Source organism: Cynara cardunculus, assembly GCF_001531365.2.
Source record: "Cynara cardunculus var. scolymus isolate 2C chromosome LG 8, CcrdV1, whole genome shotgun sequence".
Classification (NCBI taxonomy): Eukaryota; Viridiplantae; Streptophyta; class Magnoliopsida; order Asterales; family Asteraceae; genus Cynara; species Cynara cardunculus.
The window spans coordinates 21,531,345-21,551,993 of NC_037535.1; the positions used below are offsets into that span (position 1 = coordinate 21,531,345).

Genomic DNA, 20,649 nt, shown 5'->3' on the forward strand with positions numbered 1-20,649 from the left:
TCGTTGTGCATGTGTGCAGATATGAACATAGACTGCAAGCGTTTATCGTATTCATTATTCCGACATTCTTTTACAATAGGATTCTCCATGTATCTTGAACGAAATGAAAATCTTGTACATGTAGACTACCAATTTCAATATATGTATAAAATCAATTGAAATGAATACCATGAACATGAAATAATAAAGAAATCATAAAAATCTCATGAACAATTAAATGTATCTTTTAAGATTTGTAACTCCCAATTAATTATTGGGGGTTACAAAAAGGTTGAATTACCAAATTACCCTTATCATTAATTTAAAATTTAGATTTGAACCTAAAGTGAAGAAAGAATGTGATTGGTCAAGATCGGTTTCCATAGTTTGTACCATATGGTTGGTTTCTATTTGAACAAACCTCTATATATATATATATTATAATTAATGACAAAAGTTGTATTTAAAAGAAATTACAGATACTATCGAATTAGATGAGTCCAATAAAGGATGTTATAATTATTTTGAAAATATAATTAAAAGACATTTTATTATTTTTTATTATAATTATTTAAATTCAAATATTCGTATTTTTTTTAAAGACAACAATTATAAAAAAACCAATCATGTTTAACAAAACAAAACCAATAAGAAAAAGCTGAAGCCTCCATCTACAAGACGTAAAAAGGAGATAAGCCACAACTAAACCCAAGCAACATCCTACACGAGACATCCAACAATACGAAAGAGAAACAAAAAATAAACAACCAACTGAGACCAAACACGAAAACGAGCAGTCGAATTACAACACCATAATGCCTAAAATCCATAGAAAGCTTTGGCACGATGGGACAACCAACGAAAAGAGGCAAGTTGGATTTTGATCAACAATTTTTCCCAGCCACGAGAACTATCAAACAGGAGTTTACTTCGAAAGCTCCAGATCGAGTAAAGGGTGATCTAAAGAACGACTGCCCATAACTTACTTGTAGGGGAACGAAGCATGAAAGAACTCGGCCAAAGTAAAAACGTCTGAAATTGAATTAATTGTCCGAAGGGCAAGGTCCCACCACTTTAAAATTCCGCCCCACAACACCAATGTCGTTGAGCAAAATCGCAAAGCAATGGTCCATTAATTTGACGACGCTATCACAACGAGGGCAAAGGACCGAGTGAAGGTCAATCCCCATCTGTAACAACTCGTCCCACATGGATAGAAAGTGAGAATTGTTAGTTCCTTATAAGTCCCAAGTAGTTGGCTACTAATAACTTTCACTATGGTTTTAAGTTGGATTCGAAATTATTGGGCTAGTTCGTAGCTTTGGGCTTTGGGGTGTTACAAATGGTATCATAGTTGATCCTTGTACTATCGGGATGGTGGGGCAAACCTCATCGGGTATGATGAGTCTTCGAGAGGGGGTGTTTGTAACATCTTAGGCAAATCCCACATTGCCGATGACAAGGAGGAAGATTCTGGATAAGCCTGACGAGGACGTCAGAAGTTTAAGTGGGGAAGTTTGTAACAACTCGTCTCACATGGATAGAAAGTGAGAAATTGTTAGCTCCTTATAAGTCCCAAGTAGTGGGCTACTAATAACTTCCACCATGGTTTTAAGTTGGATTCGAAGTTATTGGGTTAGTTCGTTGCTTTGGGCTTTGGGGTGTTACACCATCTGTGTGTGTTTTTTTAGAAAGAAGTGAATTTCTTTTAGTTGTGAATAAGTAAATCAAATCCTTTTTATTATTGATGTACGGAAATCATTACAAAAAACCGTCTTTTAAAATAAATATAGAATGATATGAATATCTTTTAAGAGTAAATTGTGTGTTTTGTTCCGTTTGGTTTGTTGAAAGCTGATATTTTTGTCCCTGTATTTTTAAATTACGTGTTTTCTTCTTATGACTTATAATTTATTGACGAATTCATGGTTTAGAAGTTAGTGTTATTTTCGTCTCACTTTAAAGGTAGGAGTTAGAGGCCCACACAAGTTGAAAACATTTGAACAACCTAACCCAATATTTACAGTTCAAAAAATCTCAACTAAACCCAACTTCAAACCGTACTGGTTAGGTTGAGTTAGTCAGATTAATACTTTGATACATCAAAATATTTATGTATGTTGGTTATCTTAAGATAATTAATAATCAATATTAAATCAAACGATCATTTGAACCTAACCGAAAACCAAAAATTTCAAATCCAAAAAGGAATAAAAATCTTCTTGTGGTCATGGAGGTTCAAATGCTGTGACTCTGGTTATCTACAAAGCAGATGGTCGCTCTGAGATTAATCGACTCATATAACAGGTTAGATATCCATGTTAATAAAAAAAAATAAAAAATCGTAGTTAATAAACAAATTATTTAATTATGGTTTTGATTTTGAAGGGCATTGGAACGAGGCCGTACGAGTAGTGAAGTTGAAGTCTTCGAGATCCGAAGTGGTTTTCGTACTAGTTGAGACCCAACAAACACGCGATTCACCAAAACTCAATTGTTCCTGCAGATCACAAAAACCTTCTAAAAATGGAAGCCAACGCCACCATAAAATCCTCATCCACCGACGAGATACAGCCCGTCGAAGATAAAGTACCGGTGGAGCATCCCAAAGAAGACGACCATGCCGGTGGTGGTTGGGGATGGGGTTTCTCTGCCTTTTCTGTTCTTTCAGATCTTCAGAAAGCTGCTGAGGAGATCTCTCGCAATGTAATGCTCTTTTCCTTTCATAATGTATTGCATTTTCAAGTCTTTTACCCAACAAACATGTTAATTGAATTAGGGTTTTACTCCCACTCTCACAAACCCTTGCCCGATCTAGGTTTTCGAAGAAATTTTTCCTGATCAATGAACTTTTTTTTTTACTGAAGAAATACGGACGTTGGTTTCTTGTATCGACTGTTATAAAGTGTTAAGCTTTTCCCAAATGTTTTTGATGGGGATACGCTTTCAGTTTATTGAGGGAGTTACCTTGTGAGCTTTGGTCTCAAATCAGTAGTTTTTAGTTGAAGTTTTTGTATTCATTTTGTTGCAAATTTACCAGATAGGATCTTATTCATAGTACTTATAATAGATAACTTAAGCAAAACACACGAAATGGAAAGTTTTGGATCTAGAAAGTACCCTATTTGATATCCCGACTAGAGTTTGAAGTTCACCAATAGACATGTTTGGCATACGAAGTGAAAGCATTTCTTCTTTGGTGGAAGGGGAGTATCATTTTTTGAAGTTGAAGTATAATATATTTGTGAGACCACTGGTGATGCTTTTGTTTTTTGAATTGGTTAAGTTGTTATCAGTTGATTCTTTAAGTTTATTGGAAGTTAATAATACATGGTTGTCTTAGTATAGAAGTGTTGTGGCTCATTCTCATTCTTTAAGCATGTTTTTTCATCAAGGACTACACGTGTTTTTGATTGGTGATAAATTGATGTGCAATACCTTGCTTTATTAAAATGTACTAACTGCTTATCATACCATAGCTTTTTTGCTTCATCGTACCATAGCTTTTTCATTATGTTTTAAAATCTTGGGTCACTAAGAGACTCATGCATATGGTATTGTAGTGAAATATAATTGCTGAGTGGATGGGTGTTGGGTATATAAGATGGAGATGGATGATGTTTGGCAGAAGCAGGGTGATTTGCTTAAGATAATGAACTCTTGTTGTATACATGGTAAGTAAAACTTTAACGTTATAGGTAGATAAAACTTAAAAAAGGTAATCATGTATGGACAGAAAGTGCCTAAAATGCTATATGAAGCTAATTGTTGAAAATTTGATGGAGATGTTAAACTTAGGATCATATTCATAGCAGGGTGGTTGAAGTGGCAAGAAATATAGGTCCTTTTGTATGAGTGCTAAGATGCAAATACATTGATGGATAATTTTTATAGTGAAACAATGAGGCCTGTTGTAACACTGCGGTTACATAACAAACAACCATCATTAAATTAATTTAGTTTCAGAAAACCTCAAAATACGGGATAACGGTTTACAACCTGAAATACATAATTTAAAGCTTAATATTTACATAACAAACCATAATATAATCATCAGGGACATGTCTACCCGAAACATACAAACTATATACAACCCAAAAGTATAACATATACCTATACCAAAAGTAGGCTTCACACGCCAATCCCTAATCGATCAACTAACCTTATTCTTACTTTTGTCAACTTGTCCTGAAAAGTTAAAACCACTAAAAGGTAAGCGATAAAGCTTAGTGAATTCATGTGGAAATATGTGGTTACAATATGTTATATAAGGGAACATACTAGGAAACGAAGAAGGACTCGAAAGAAAGTTTGCATAACGACACAACAACTTAGTTATAACACATAATGTCATTTACAACATCGTACTTTAAATGTGGGAAATCACAAAGGAATTTTCAAGATAGAAATACATCATTACAATCAACATCATCCTCAAGATCATGCAGGGTCAAATACCAATTAACTTCACACACAAACATAAGACTTGACACCAAATCCGCCCTTCATCTCCAAGATTATGCCAAAGTCCTATACTCACCCCATGACTCCCACTGGGTGGTGAGTACGGCAGCCTTTCCGATTGTCTCACCCTAATCCATGGGATGTTGACAATCGGCGCCCAAAACGTACCACAAGACAATACAAGCAATAAGACAATTCAAGGGGATATTCAAGAACTAACATGAATCATGGATGAACAAGAAAGCAAATAAGCATCCATAATCATAAATACACCCATATGTCCACATAAACTCACAGTGTTGCTTAATCTATTCGGTTGATCAAACCGAAAGCCTCGATCCAACTCCGAGTTTCCATAGTGCAAACACTTGTCACAAGCTCCCAATGTGATTTATATAACCCCTGGAGTACACATACCAAGTATCATAAGCAAACATTACCATTTACACCATCTAAACTCTTTTCAATTGACAATTACACTTTAAAATTCCCTTGCACAGCTCTGTTTTCAAGCCCTGTTTTACCCTAGAAAACCTCATAATCACAGAATAGCATCAAAAGACAGTTTGTAGTACTATTTCTTAGCTTTGCAATGCCTCTGACCTCATACTTTTGTGATTTTTTTTATGATTTTCTATGATTTTTCTAATACAGAGCTGTATTATGACTTTTTAACTCGAAAATAGCTATTTTTTTCACAATTTCATGTAAAATCCCAAACCATTTTGTACCAAATTCATATGTTAGTCTTATATTACCATAACTTATTCGAAATTATCATGAATCTATCATTCTTTTACCAAACATCCAATCTATTTCATCATCATACAATATTGACTATCAAAAGTCAAACTTTTTCAAACTATATCATGATTTCAACAAGATAATAAGTTATTTATTATCTATCCTACATAATATCAAGATTTCAACTTATAATCCTCAACAAGCAACCCTAATTTCATGGTTTCTTGAACTCAAATTGAGCACATAGTCAAAAATGGAAGTATACGTTTGGAATCTTCAATAATCTTGCAAAATCTCACCAATTTCTTGTAAAAACACTCAAGATTGATGCTCTTGAAGTCTCTAGAAGTTAGAAATGAAATGGGGAAGAAAAATAGGGCCAAAATCGTTTTCTTTTAACTTAGGGTTGCTGAAACCGGAGTTGGGTCGGGTTTGACCCGGTTGGGTACCCACTTTGACCATCAAATACTTAAACATTCATAATTTTTCGCTCGGATCTCTGTTTTTGATGAGGTTTTAGCCCACACGTTCCTTATTGAGTCTACTTTTCACCTCAAACTCTCAAATTTTCAAAATTCATCTTAGAAAAACATTTGTGCAAATTCTTTCTTATATAGCCACTATACTTTGCACATCAATGCCCATAGAGAACAACACTTTGTGTTCTTGACATCTAAGGTGTTCGAAGGTGTTCCAACCTTTACTTCATTATTCCAACCATTAAACAATACTAAGCATGAAACACATCATTTATAGGTTATTTAAGTTGATATATTAAGGTGTTTATGTTACACCTGTTATAATATATGGGTTGGATCATCAGTAGATAACATACATACAAAATGAGCGTGATAAAAACAAAAACGCAATGGTGGATATGTGGACACAGGAGGACGGATAAGATTCAAAATTAGGATATTATGGACAAGATTGGGGGACTCTGATTGAAGAGAAACTAGTGTAACTCCACCTCACATGGTTTGAGCATATTCAAAATATGTTCTTCTAAGTTCCCTCGGAAGAAGGGTATGCCCTAAAAGGGTGGGGTGCCGGGGGGGGGGGTATGAGACTGAGAGTTAGGGGTAGGCGAACAGTAACATGTGCAAGTAGCCAAATGAAATTTGAACGTTTCCAACACACACACACACACACACACATATATATATATATATAAATATATATGTATATATGTGTATATATATAGAGAGAGAGAGAGAGAAGCACCTCTTTTTGTTAATCAACTAATTAGTACAAACTTTGCTAATTGGGGTATTTTCGTCTCTTTCATACATTGATACAACATTCATCAATTATCTCATTTACTTAATTATCACATTCTTTAACTATCTCATGCTTAAAGAACTTTAAACAAAAATCATTGTTTCACATATGAATTTTTAATAAATATCTTTGTTTCACCTATGAACTTTGTTTAAACCTCCTTAATTGTCCGATTCACTTTCTGGTTTCACCTATGAACTTTGGTAAATTTTTGGAACAACCAATGTTCATACACGAAATAACATTATGAAATTTAAACAAAAATCATTGTTTCGCCTATTAACTTTCTTGTTTCACCTGTGAACTTCGGTAAAAATCGGAACAATCAAAGTTCATAGATGAAACAAGAGAGAGAGAGAGAAGAGAGAGTGGTTGATGATTATCTTTCAAAAATAAAAACAATTTGTTCCAAAATTTACCTCCATTTAATTCAATTTCATTTCTTTCCCTTTTCAACTTTTTATAACCCACCATTTAACCATAACCGTTGATCAAAAAATGAATGGCTCATATGAGTTTGTAAAGTTAATACTATTTACTTGGTTAACAAATGATTGTGCCTCTATATATACACACGTATGTGTGTATGGAATGGCCTTGATTTTCTCCACTTCTATTAATTTTGTAGTTCATGTTATCCTACTGCAACTCGTTTGAGATAAAAGACTTGTTATTTATTGTTGTGTGACCTCTAAATACATCTATTGCATTAGGAAATTTTATAACCATAATAGGCCTGCAAGTCTATAAGGCCATGGTCCATCTGGTCCTAAGAAGGATGAATGCCTCTGTAGTAACTAATGGATTAAAAATAAATGTATTCATTTGAAGGAAGTATTGCCTGGTGTTGGTGTTCAAGTTTCACTCGCACATGTCGGACTATTTATACCAAAAAAGTATACTCTTATATTTCATCTGCAAGCTCTGTATGAAGCTTCCTGCCTTTCTGATGACGAATCAACAAAGTTCTTGGATTTACAATCTTAGTTAATGCGCTGTGTGAATGAAGGTCATGTTTGTCCTCTGTTGCTTTTTGGGTGGTGGATTAGTGCAAAATATGACTCACAATATAAAAGCTAGTCCTATGTGATATGATCTAGGCCTGAATCTTATACCTTGAATAGAATCAACAGCCCGACTATAAGCAAATAATTTGTACCATCTTAAGTCATGGACTGCATGTTATTCTAACCCGACTAGAAGTCGGTGTTTCATTTTGTTCATTTATCTCATGATGTGCCATCATGATCAGTAGATTTTTGCAAAAAATTCGTTTTGTGTTTCTATTGACCAATGTTTTGTCTTCACAGGCTGCTGAGGTTGCTAAGACAGCTGCAAATAGTATCTCTGACTTGCAAAACGAGTTAGAAGACTCAGAATCTTCCAAGGAGGATCATCCAGAAGCATCTGATAAAGATCAAGAAAGTGAAGATGAGGATGACAAGAAGCGAAAGGCTGCTCTGGAGAAACTTGAGAAAGCTAGTGAGGACACGTTCCTTGGCCAGGCAAGTTGTAAATAGTAGTGATGTGTGCAATGCTTTCTCACTGTTAAAGTATCAGTTGAACTTGCTTCTATATATATCTCATAGGATCCTTGGTTCCTGAAATAGGATCATCTGCTGCATGTATTTCCATCTCCCATTCTCCCGTTCTTTGTTTGCACGGTTTGATGTGCTTTTGTAGATTCGTTTGAGATTTTATGCAAGGGATACCAAGCCAGCTTAGTGTCATGTTCTTGCTATATGTCTTTCAGGAGAGCTTTCACTTCCCTTAGTAGCCTGTTAGAATGTTCCTTTTTTCTTGACACATGAGTGTAAAGCGACTCAGGTAATTATAGTTCTGCTTGACCCTAAATGTCCTCAGCTTGATTATTTTCAAAAAAGCATCATGGTTGGCTTGATGATCATTTATGTTTAACTAATCGAGTTGAGCTGAAGTACCTGATGATTGATTACTCTTAGCCAATGAAAGTATTCATGCTGATATGTGTTTGTGTTGAGTAGGTTCAAAGACAACCTGAGCTTCAATTTAAGCAGACTTTAATTTGCCACTTGAAATGCACCAAACATGCATGTTGGTGATTCTTATTTGTTTGATTTATTGTAAGTCTTCATTTTTATGCTACAGGGCATAAAAGCTATTGACACTTCAGTGGAGAACTTTGCTTCAGGGGCTTGGCAGGCACTAGGTAACGCATGGAAAGGGGGTTCTAGTTTTGTTCAGAAGTAAGTTAGCGTAATGGCATCTGTTTTCACATTGCTGTCCTTTCACATGAACATATGCATTTGTGGTTGGTTATTTTTGAGAAAGTAATCAAAGTATATCGAAAGACTAAAGTTTCTGAAAGGGTAAAAGGCCTTTACCTATTCTTTTTTATTTTGTACGTTCATCAGGCTAGAAAACTCTATACAACAAGGTGGTATACCTGCAGCAGGTTCTGTTACACCATCTCTTCTAGAGGTTAGCACAGACCCTTGTTTATATCTCTTCAAAAAACATTATGTTTTTAGTTGTTTCTTATTGTTATGGATCGGTTCAACAGACCGGAAGAGCTTTCACTGCTAAAGGCATGCAAGTGCTAGAGTATGTTGGAAAAGAAACCGTTGATCTTTTGATTACGGAATCAGGCATGGAGATTGACAAAAATGCTGGAGAAGGTGGACATGAAACAGAAGAGGATCAGTTGTTGGAGGAGGTCACATTTGACAGGTGCTTCTACATCTATGGAGGTCCAGAGCAGCTAGAGGTATGTTCTTACGTCACCTTTTTTATTTATTTATCAAATTGATCACTTTTAAAAATAATTTTAGAAGATTTCAAGCTGAAGCCTGTGTCATACTATTGACTTCCAGGAACTTGAGGCATTATCAAACCATTATGCCCTGTTATTTAATCGAAGAAAAGCAAAGCTGTCAACAGAACAAAAATCTGCATATGATGTAAAGCTTAAAGAGGTCCAGCAAATGCTCAGTTTAGACACTGGAAGTGATGGAAACAGTGCAGAGTCGGAAAAGGGAAAGAATGTAGAGAACATATATGATAGCTCTTATGATGAGATCAAGAGTTTTCATAGTTCAAGTGTGAGCAAGGCTGCAGAAATGGCTGCAGGGTAATCTTTTTCTTATAAGTTATAACCTTATTCCATACCATCATTTATGATTTATCAGGCCTCACTTTATCAGTCTCTCGGTATCAAGAATATTTTGTGCAAGTAATAATCTAGGATAAAAATGCAGTAGCATTGTAGGCATTAGCCTGTGTGTGTCTAGCCATCTGTTTTGGCTTTATATTATTTGCTGAATCTGCATTAGATCACATGGACCTCTGTTTGTGTGACATGAAACACAGAAATATAATACTATACACCTGATGATGGCAATGACCAAGTACATGGAAATACTGCCTTGACTATTCCAATATCTAAAACTTCCATTTGTCTAGATTCTTGAGTTTCAGTTCGACCAAGTAATTTGTAAATAACTGAAAAGAGTCAGGTTGTCTTCCATTTGCTGTGTGCTGAGTCTGCGCGGGCTCATCACTATGAGAATACATGTTGCATGGAGTACTATAACAGGATGACTGTCATGATGAGATTGATTTTATGGTGTTTACTCTCCTACCTTTATCTAATAAACTTTTGAGGTCATTGTTGAACTTTTTTTCTAGTTGTTTTAATGCTCTCTTGATCTATATGTTTGAACTTTATGAGAAGTTACTCCTGCTTCTTGCTCTACTTCTATTTGGATGTCTGCTGTGTTCTCTGCAACATACATGGGTAAGTGCTTACCAGCAAAATCTAACACCATCACTTGGTAAGATTTTAGTCCACCAAAACGGTATCGTATTCAACAACTTACCCGGTATGCGCTAACCGTGGTAAGAGTCATCGCCCTCACTTACCGGGTAAGACTCTCGGTCCTTGCCTTCGCTCTTACCGGGTAAGATTTTTGGTCCTTGCCATATTCATCCGGTAAGGTAATGTGACTTGGTAAGCGCTTACCCGGGTAAGTGTTTGGTAAACGGCCCAGTTAAAGCAAGTGTTAACATCATGGTGTCTTTTTGATTTTTATTGAAAATAGCTTACTCTATATTGTGTTATTAGACTTGAATGTTTATCATTTTCCATTTGAGAGGTGTTTCTATGTCTTATGTTTTTGGATGCACCTGCATTGCGATGTGCCTTTAGCTTCACTTGTTTATGATATTATCATACTTTGCAAATTTACAATTATATACTAGATACAACATTTAGTTAAATTTTCTACATGTGAAAAAACTACAAGTCATGCACATAAAATATAGGCAATTAATTGCTCAAAAGCCATGTCACATGCTATTTGTCAATTTCTGACTGATTTCACATAATAATCGGTTTCTGTTGTTATGGATCGGTGAAGGCTACTATGTGTGTTAATGTTATTGTGTGCATGCTTGAGGTGAGGTCTGCATTTAGATGAAAAGAGCTGTATGTAGTTACGTATCTTTTCTTTTGCTTGTGAACGATCTTTGATTGGGAAAACATGGTTTTTGATGATGAAATATGTGGAGGATTTGAAATCCAAAAAGCTCATCTCTACACGGTATTAATAACTTCAGTGATATTATGCAGCTTTGCAAATGCCTTAGCCGGACTGCCCCCAAGTGATATTGTTCAAAGAACTGGTGGCAGACTAGATTCTCTTCACTCTGAGGGAATTCATGTACGAATATATGGTTTTTCTGAATATTTTACTTCACAAAGTCATGAAAAGTAAATTTATGTTTCAAGAGTATCATGTGTATGCAGAGACTTTCAGAAATGTGTTGCATTGCTGTTTCTCAACTTCTGGTCCTTGGGAAATCAGTTATACATAATGCAAACAAAGCACAAGATGCCAATGCCGATGAGGAGATTGTAAAATTTGAATGGCCTGAGGATTGTATTGAAAAAGCTAAAACAATCAGAACAAAAACACAATCAATGACTGGATATCTGGAGGCAGTTGCCATCAGCTTTGTGACAGGTGTGTGTAGTATATATTTCTTCCCATTGATTTTTCTTTGCTTTTTTTGCGTGCTTGTTTATTACGTGTTTCCAGGTTATATGACCTGCTGGAGAATGGTTGTATATGTTTTTCATCAAGTCCTTTAATCTAACCCTTTGACTAGCTTTCTGCAACATCCTCAATTGTTGTTAGTGTTCCACTACTCAACCCCTCCACCACATTCATTATTCATATGTGAATGTTCAGAATCAACATAGGTCATTGTGGAATACCCTCAAATCCGGAAAGAGCAACTAATTTAAAATTTTCATTAATACAACAAATAAAGGGGTAAATCCCTTTTCTATTAGTCAATGCTTGAATTACCTCAAATATCAAATCTGAAATCGTCACCAACATAAGATAGACAACCTTACATAAAGACTAAGCTAAGGACGGGTGTTACTATACCCAATAACTGTTGCTATCTCCAAATGCGGAAGACTTCAATGATAAACTAAATTCTTCTTGTGCAACTATCTAGCACTCATCTCATCACGGTGTCGCTAGTACCATTTTCCCACGAACCTGATGCACATGCTGACAAAAGAAAAAGGTCAGGCTTGACGCCTAGTGAATTCAAGCAGTTCTCATCATAATCATAAAACGGTAAAACTGAGAGACTGTTGATTTAAATCACAATTTTGCAAATGAAATGTATTTACCGTAAAAGCCAAATCGTTGCACAACACACCATTTACTTGATGAACACCCATAAATCAAAATACTCAATTACACAACCGAATCCCAATACTCACACGACCAAGAATAAAGCTATAGAACATTAAAAACAGAAAACATGGCTAAAGATGACGGGAGATACCTGATTTACCATTTATTGTGACGGAACACATTAGTAAGCCACAAATTAATGTTATGGGAGCATTACTCATTGATATGCATACCATGACATCAACGAAATTCAGTCTATAGTCAAATAAGGTAATAGGCTTATAGATAAGTGCACTAAGTGCACCATGACATCAACCAAATCCAGTCTATAGTCAGATAGATACATGATGACATCAACCAAATCCAGTTTATAGTCCAATGAGATAATAAGCTCGTTCACTTGGAAATTACATAATACTCGCAATGCCTAATGCCTATTTTCAAGCTACAGTAAGGGATGAATTAGAATTTACATAATGATCACAATGCCTATTTCCAATAAAACAAAAGGAATCTCAAGTTAAACTCGTGCACTTGGAAATTACATAATAATCACAATTCCTATTTCCAAGTTTCGATTTGAGAGTCTCATCCCTCACGTACTCCATAAAACTGACTCCTATGCCTATGGATCCATTGCATTACAGTCTAAAATTATACGACACCAAATGAATTACTAACGCACCCAAAACGTAATATATCAAATGACTATGCCATCATTGCATATAACTGCGAAAGCTCGACATAGAGCAAATTAAACCGGACAAATATCCCCAAGACTCATTTAAGTCAAAATCGAGCCGAAAGCTCAACAACCCAATAGACTATTTCATAAAAGTCATCAAAAGCAATAAAACGTATTTAACCGACATTTATGCAAATACATGTTTCAAAGACACATCATTAGTTGGGACAAATTATTTTCCAATTAAATCATACCATTTGTATTCCCAAAATGTCCCATAACACAATAACATGCATTTTTCAAACGGTTTATAGAACCGAATACAACAGTGCATTTATATCAAAAATCTCCATTTGTACAATAAATCACCAAAGGTTCACATTCTTGAGATTTGTTTATCAAAATATCCAAAACCCAATTATAGGTATTTCACAAGATTTACTAACCCAAATTTACCAAATGTTCAAACTTAGTCAAATACTCAACACATTTGATAAACATCAAGTAAAACACTTTAATACTTCAAAATTCTCAATTTTGGCTTGTAAATGGTTTTAACAAATCAACTTGAACTCACCTTGCTAGAGTAAATCTAGGTTTTACTCTACAACTTGAGTTTCCTTTGGTGAAAGCTTCAGATCCACAACATCCATCACTAGGACCTTCATCTAGGTCATAAACAAAACCAACATACATCAAAAGCAACCCCAAGTTAGATTCATGAACCAAATCCTAAATATGGTGCAAAAACTCCAAAAGCTTACCTTTCGACTTATATTGTAGGAACCCTATCTCTTTGAGGAAACTCCAATTCTCATTGTTTCCATCTTAAGATCTTCGAAATACAGATCCATAGCAACTTGAATCGCCCAAAACGGAGTAGAGGTGAAGAAGTTATGGCCAAATGAAGAAAATCCCGATTTTAAGCATTGGAGGTCGCTCGTGATAGTGACAGGCGATTGTGCCCATGTCACTGTCGCCAGGCACAATCCCCCGGATTATACTGAGGCTCCTCTTCTCCCTTGGCGACCTTGACATGCTATTTTGCCCAATGGCACTATCGCCACGCTCTATCCCATGACCCATACCGATAGTTTTCCCTACTTTTCACCCGTTTGAGCCGTTTCTCGCCTAAAAGATGATACCCAATATAATCCAACGTCAAAATACTTGATTAAACTATTCTAATGGTGAAACACATATAGGACTTGGGATTTCACCTTACCAAAGATCGGGTTGTTATATTGTGCCAGTGTCACTATTGCATGGCACAATTGTCGTGACCACCAAACACTCGGTATCACCGGTGCTACCATGATAGATGTCACAACCACATGGCACAATATTCGAGATGACAATACTCTCAATACCATGGGTGCTATTTTGACAGATGTCACAATCGCATGACACAATAGTTGAGACAACCATACTCTTAGTACCATTGGTATTGTGACAGACGTCACTATCTCATGGCACTGTAGTCAAACTCCATAATTAACTTATCTTTACTAGATCACTCGGTTCAACACTTTCTTCAACTGGGACAAAAATCAGGATGTTACACACTGAAACCATGAGATGCCATTTTTGTACCATATCATTTTTTTCCATTTAGGAAAAATGACATAGGTTGACCTTTTAGGGCGATAGCAAAGAATTCCTGTTTTTCCTTGCCATGAAGATTGCTTGAAATAGACGCAATTGATCCTAGCAAGAATTTCGGGAAATGGTATGCTTTGTTAGGCTTTACGTATTTTCCTTCCTGTGGCCCACATCAACCATGCCATAATGGCCCTCGCCATAAAATGAAACAACATAAGAAATAAACGTTATATTCTTCTTTGGGTTTATGCTCAATATATCCTCTTTAAACATATGTTTTCGTAGCGATGATACAGATCATGTTCAACAGATTGTGCCAATACCATAGCATTAGACATCTTTGTGCTATCTACAGAACGAGTGGTAAAACTATACCAGAAAGTTCTACTGATCCGGATGTAACTCAAAAATACAGGCATTTGTGGGTTCAATGCAAAAATTGTTATGGATTAAATTATAAGAAATTTTTAAAATCATTATGACTTCTTTTTGCACATAGGCGAACTAGAAAATTATATTGGTTTAGGGTTTAGGGGTTTACCAGTATGATTCGGCTGTATCTCTATCCACCTGAAGAAAACACTGCGTAATGAGATTCAATTTTTAGTTTTTCTAATATTTATTTTATGATTTGATCCTGTTCAAGATTGTAATTGTAGACTCTTTGGTTTGAAAAGGGATTTCGTTTACGATATTGATGTTGCTAATCTCGATGGACCGAACAGGCATATCAGATGTAGCCGAAGCTTATGCAGCAGCCATCAAATCCGCTACTGCTGATTCTCCTGACGTAGTTGTACCGGAGAAATCAATTCAAGATAAAGTGAAGTCGTTTTCTGAGGATATACGTGTTAATCGGACGACAGCCATGGATAAAATTCAGGAAGGCCTACGTTTTTTGGCGTACGTCATTCTTTCGACTTCCATGCCTCCTGCTGCTGCTGCTGCTACTACATAGGTTAGATTATTCAAATTCTCCTTTTGTATATAGTTTGGGATTGGAAATCTATTTGTATACATGGATTTGAACTTCTCCCAGGTAACCTTAAAAAAGACAAAATCCCATTTCAATATTACTTCCCATTTGACTACAAATAAGTTCAAGTTGTTCTCACACTTTATTTTTTTGGGTGTTCTTGCCAACTTGCACGTATCATAGGGATTCGATCACACTTCATTTTTTTTGGAAATCTATTTGTATACATGGATTCGATCACTTGCTGCCGAACCGTTCGGTTACGGTTTGGTTTGTGTCATGGGGGGGTCAAACCGGACCGTGAACATCTTCTGGTATTGTCGTTTGTGATGTGTTGCTGAATATCTCAGCCCGATTGTTACAAATACGTTATCAATTTCAATCAGCCAGGATTAGTTCAAATGAAAATGATGTATCCAATCCAAACTTCATGTTTGGACTATGCCTAAATGACCATCTTTTAGATTCATCAGTTTATGATCTCAGTCCATCAATCAGCCATGGGAGAGGTTGATCCAATCTTCATCCAAGACCCACAACACAGACCTAAACTTGTAGTAACCAAAAAGCCCGAGCGACCTCTCCCCTTTGATCAACTCGCGGTCTCCTGCTATGGCGGTAGAAGATGTGGTTGATCAGGTCCATGCGTGCAAAGATTGGGGATTCTTCCAGGTGTTCAACCATGGGGTCCCGCTTGAGAGCCGTGAAAGGCTAATGACGGTGGCAAAGAGGTTTTTCGATCAGCCGATGGAGGAGAAAAGGAAGGTGAGAAGAGATGAAGTGGATCCTCAAGGCTATTTTGATAACGAACTTACGAATAACGTCAAGGATTGAAAAGAGGTTTTTGACATCACGGTCGAAGTTCCGACCGTGATGTGGGCTTCTCATGAGGCCCACGACACAAACCAAACTTGAAAATACATTCATGTTAAAAAAAGAAAAATCACACACATATATATTAGTATTATATTGAAAATTTGTGATCAAATATTCTAAATAAAACTTGAAAGGGCCTTGCAACTTCATTTTAACTGTCCGTGAGACCCATGACGCGTGTGAATCCATTAAACTTTGAGTGGTGTGATTAGTTAATATGTAAAAATGACAAATCAAGAACCGGTCCCGGTTCCGGTGTTCCTGGGCGGGTCGGACCAGTTTGACCATCACTAGTGCTGGCTGGCACATAGATGCCATTGCTTTAACCATCTTGGCTCACAACGACGATGGAGGTCTAGAAGTTAAGCGAAAAACCGATGGAGAGTGGATCTTTAAACTAGTACCGTGCTTACCAAATGCACCATTAGGGTCTTCTAGTCTTGATTTCTCATGGATAAGTTTTGTTTGGAAGGGTATCCCAGGCCATATCCAAACAAATCTCGACAATTTGCTACTGTAAAATATCAGCCTTGATAAATCAGCGGGCATAATTGTTGTGGATGTTTGAAAATTTTATTAAATATACCATTCTCTTTATAGAAAATACATGAAACTAGTTACTAAGATTTGATTGACTGCATTTTCATTTATAAGATATCATGTTTGTTATATAAATAAAAATATCTGGTTTATTCCATTACTTTTTATACAATTTTTAGAAGAGTGATATCATATACAGTTGTGTATCATTACAAGATACTAAGATGACGTTTGGTTCACATATTCCGAAAATATTCCATTGACCAAATTCTTTAACAGATTCCATTTCATCGAAAAACATTCTGCAAACCAAACGTCACTATGGCTTCAAATATACCAAATGTGGTTTCACAATAACATTATATGACGCTTTTAGTTTATTTATATAAAAGTAAGTCAATTTAAATTAAATCTTATTGTAACTTATTTGAAAAAAGAAATTCAATTTAGCTGAAAAATAGGTCAAACAAGTCAACTGAAATTAACCAAAATATACCCAAATGTTAACAAAATTTTAAATTCTTTAAAAAATAATAATTATCATTTTAATATATTAATTATTTAAAAAATAATTATGCACAAAGAACGTTACAAGATGACTCTGTTCAAAATCGTCTTTATATGCTACGATTTTTCATAAATTGATATCACATTTTTTGTGTGACAATATACAGTATACAAACACGTCTTATCATTATGTGGTGGAGCCATGTCTTATCGAGAGGGTGCGATTGCACATCCTGAAAATTATAAAATTATTTTTGATTAATCTGGATATCCAACCCGCTATGCGAGCCGACTAATCCCAGGACGACCGTCTGCTTTGCAGATATCCCGGAGTCGCTGTATTTGAACCTCCGTGACCACAAGAAGATTTTTATTCCTCATTGGATTTGAATCTGAGACCTCCTGATATTTTTGACCTTTGGAGCCAAGCTCAAACCAATCAAGCACCACCCTTGTGGTTATGTTGTTTTTCTTATTCTTTTGGTAGGTTGTACAAAAAAACAGATGAACCGTTCAAATCGATTAAACCAAATTAAACCTGCCAAGTTTTTGCGATTTAAACGGTCTGACAGTTCGATCCGACTTGAAAAATAGCCAAGACGAGTTTGGACGAAATCGACTGCTAAAATACACATATATTAATTACATTTACTTATTTAGTTTTCATGTAGGTTCATGTTTTATGGAACAATTAAAAAAGTCTGTACAAGAGATTAGTTATTTTTTAATTTCTCAATTGTCCGCAATTAAATAGGAAAAAAAATACGAAATCCGTCAAAAATCAGAATCCAATAAACGTCTTTCAACTTGCTTAATGTGGGTCCAAAATTCAAACTATTGTTGGTGGACTCGTTTAATTTTCTTTTTCCTTTTCAACTTGCTCAATTTTTTAGTTTAAAACATATAACAGAGCGTTTTTTTAGTCTGGTTTGATCACTTGTTGGTTTAAAAAAATGTCCTAAACCGCCATCGTTGAGTTAAGAGGTGCAGTGCCGTTTTGGAAGCGACGTTGGCTAGGATTTGAAGTGAAATGAAAGGGGAAAGGGGGAAGCGTGGGATTGAAGGGGTATAATTGTCATTTTCTTTTTTGGCTTAATGGGGACAACACGTCCTCACCATATTGTGCGAATAAACGCATTATTTTATCCTTAAGCCACAAGTAAACATTCATACATGATTGTGTGAATAAGCCAAAACATCCATTAAGCTGATTAAGTCATAAGTGAACACTCAGACGAATTGTTTCAAATCGCTTATCAATCTCAATCAGCCACCATTATTTAAATGAAAATGATACGATAACCAAACTCCATGAACCATGCACAAATACCCATCCAAATTCATCTTCACCATCTTTTATATTCCTCAGTTTTTTTTTTAATCTGAATCAATCATCAATCAGCCATGGGAGAAGTTGATCCAACCTTCATTTAAGATCCACAACACAACTATAAAAGTTAAGGGTACCAGCAAGGGAAAATTAACTCGTTGATCTGTCGCTGATTGTCTGTCAGTTAAAAGCTTGTAAGTAATGCTACCAGCGATGGATTAGTAAGAGAAATTTTCAGCGACGGATCAGCGAGAGAATCTTTCAATATTAATTGATTAATAATTAGTAATTAATTAAATTATTAATTATATTTATTAGAAAACAAATATAGTAATAAATAACAAATATTTATTAATTAATAATTGATCAACGAGGGAACTAATTTTTGGCCATTTCATCGCTGATCAACGGGGGATCAACAAGGGAACTAGCGAGAGATCAACAAAGGAACTGGTTTTTGGCAATTCCTCTCGTTGATCGGTAAGAGATCAGCGAAGGAACTGGTTTTTAAAATTGAATGTAATTTAAAAGGATTATTTTTTAATTTTGAATTTAAAAAATATTTAAATATATTGGAGATAATCGTGTACCATCGTTGATTATTTGGTGTTATATGCATACGATGAATACATGCTAAAAGTATCAACCAATAATGATCTCCATGCATGATGCTCAAAAACCAGTCCCGATTCATAATCTTTTCCCAACAACATCCTTTAAATTCTTCAGTTTCTCTCTGATCATCTCAAATCACCGATCAGCATCAGCCATGGGAGAAGTTGATCCAACCTTCATCCAAGAACTACAACACAGACCTAAACCTGCTGTAATAGAAGCCCATGGCATCCCCCAAATCGATCTCTCCACGCTGCAAAACTCCTCGTCACCTGTCGGCAGTGATCTAGAAGATCTGGTGGCTGACGTCCGTAACGCATGCAAGAATTGGGGATTCTTCCAGGTCATCAACCACGGGGTTCCAATCGAGAGCAGTGAAAAGGTAAAGTCGGCGGCGAAGAGGTTTTTCGATCAGACGGCAGAGGAGAAGAGAAAGGTGAGAAGAGATGAAGCGAATCCGTTAGGTTATTACGATACTGAACATACCAAAAACGTGAGGGACTGGAAGGAAGTATTTGATTTCACGGTGGAGGTTCCGACGACGATGCCGGCGTCTCATGATCCCGACGATGAACAGACCACGGAGTATCGTAATCAATGGCCGCTCCATCCTCCAGATTTGAGGTATTTCTTCTCCACTCTTGATCAACCCACCCAATTACAATAAGAGAAAAATACGATAAAAAGCAATGGACTTTTTTGTTTGGAATAATTAAGTTCTTGGACTCTTTTTTGGAACAAATAAGTCCTTGGACATTCCAAAACATGTTAAATAAGTCCTTGGACAATTTTTTTGGAACAAATAAGTCCTTGGACATTCCAAAATATGTTAAATAAGTCCTTGGACAATTTTTGAAACAAATAAGTCGTTGGACATTCCAAAAAATGTTAAATAAGTCTTTGGACAATTTTTGRAACAAATAAGTYCTTGAACAATCCAAAACATGTTAAATAACTTCTTGAACTTTTATAAAACATGTTGGATACATTCTTATGACTTGTACAACTAGTTAAAGTGGTAAAATAGTGAAAAAAAGGGGAAAAAACCCCAATGAACATTCATATTTTGAACGATAAAGTGGTAAAATAGTGAAAAAAATCCGGAAAAAACTCCAATGAACATTCATATTTTGAACGATAAAGTGGTAAAATAGTGAAAAAAATCCGGAAATATATTTTATCAGTGATTTTTTAAACTAAAAAAAATAAAAAATATTATTTTTAATTAAAATAAATTTCACCAATAGATTTAAATCTTTTTTTAATTTAAAAAATCACATACATGATATATATATTTTTAATTAAAATAAATTTAATAATAATTATTATTTTTTGTTTGAAAATCACTGACAAA

At 35.5% G+C, this 20,649-nt stretch overlaps 2 protein-coding genes across 2 annotated transcripts in view; both read left to right on the plus strand.

Moving 5' to 3' along the window:
* Positions 1–2,390: 2,390 nt before the first annotated feature.
* LOC112516974 lies at positions 2,391–15,542 on the plus strand. The gene is made up of 9 exons (XM_025124253.1): positions 2,391–2,685; positions 7,779–7,973; positions 8,596–8,693; positions 8,862–8,928; positions 9,011–9,214; positions 9,321–9,577; positions 11,078–11,168; positions 11,255–11,471; positions 15,177–15,542. The coding sequence occupies exons 1-9, from the start codon at positions 2,506–2,508 to the stop codon at positions 15,407–15,409; spliced, it is 1,542 nt and encodes a 513-aa protein (XP_024980021.1). The 5' UTR covers positions 2,391–2,505; the 3' UTR covers positions 15,410–15,542.
* Positions 15,543–19,313: 3,771 nt separating this feature from the next.
* LOC112517366 (protein DMR6-LIKE OXYGENASE 2-like) overlaps positions 19,314–20,649 on the plus strand; it is a 2,786-nt gene continuing 1,450 nt past the window's right edge. Inside the window, exon 1 of the mRNA XM_025124772.1 lies at positions 19,314–19,919. Coding sequence (XP_024980540.1) covers positions 19,333–19,919 — 587 coding nt within the window. The 5' untranslated portion in view covers positions 19,314–19,332. The remainder of the gene's footprint in view (positions 19,920–20,649) is intronic.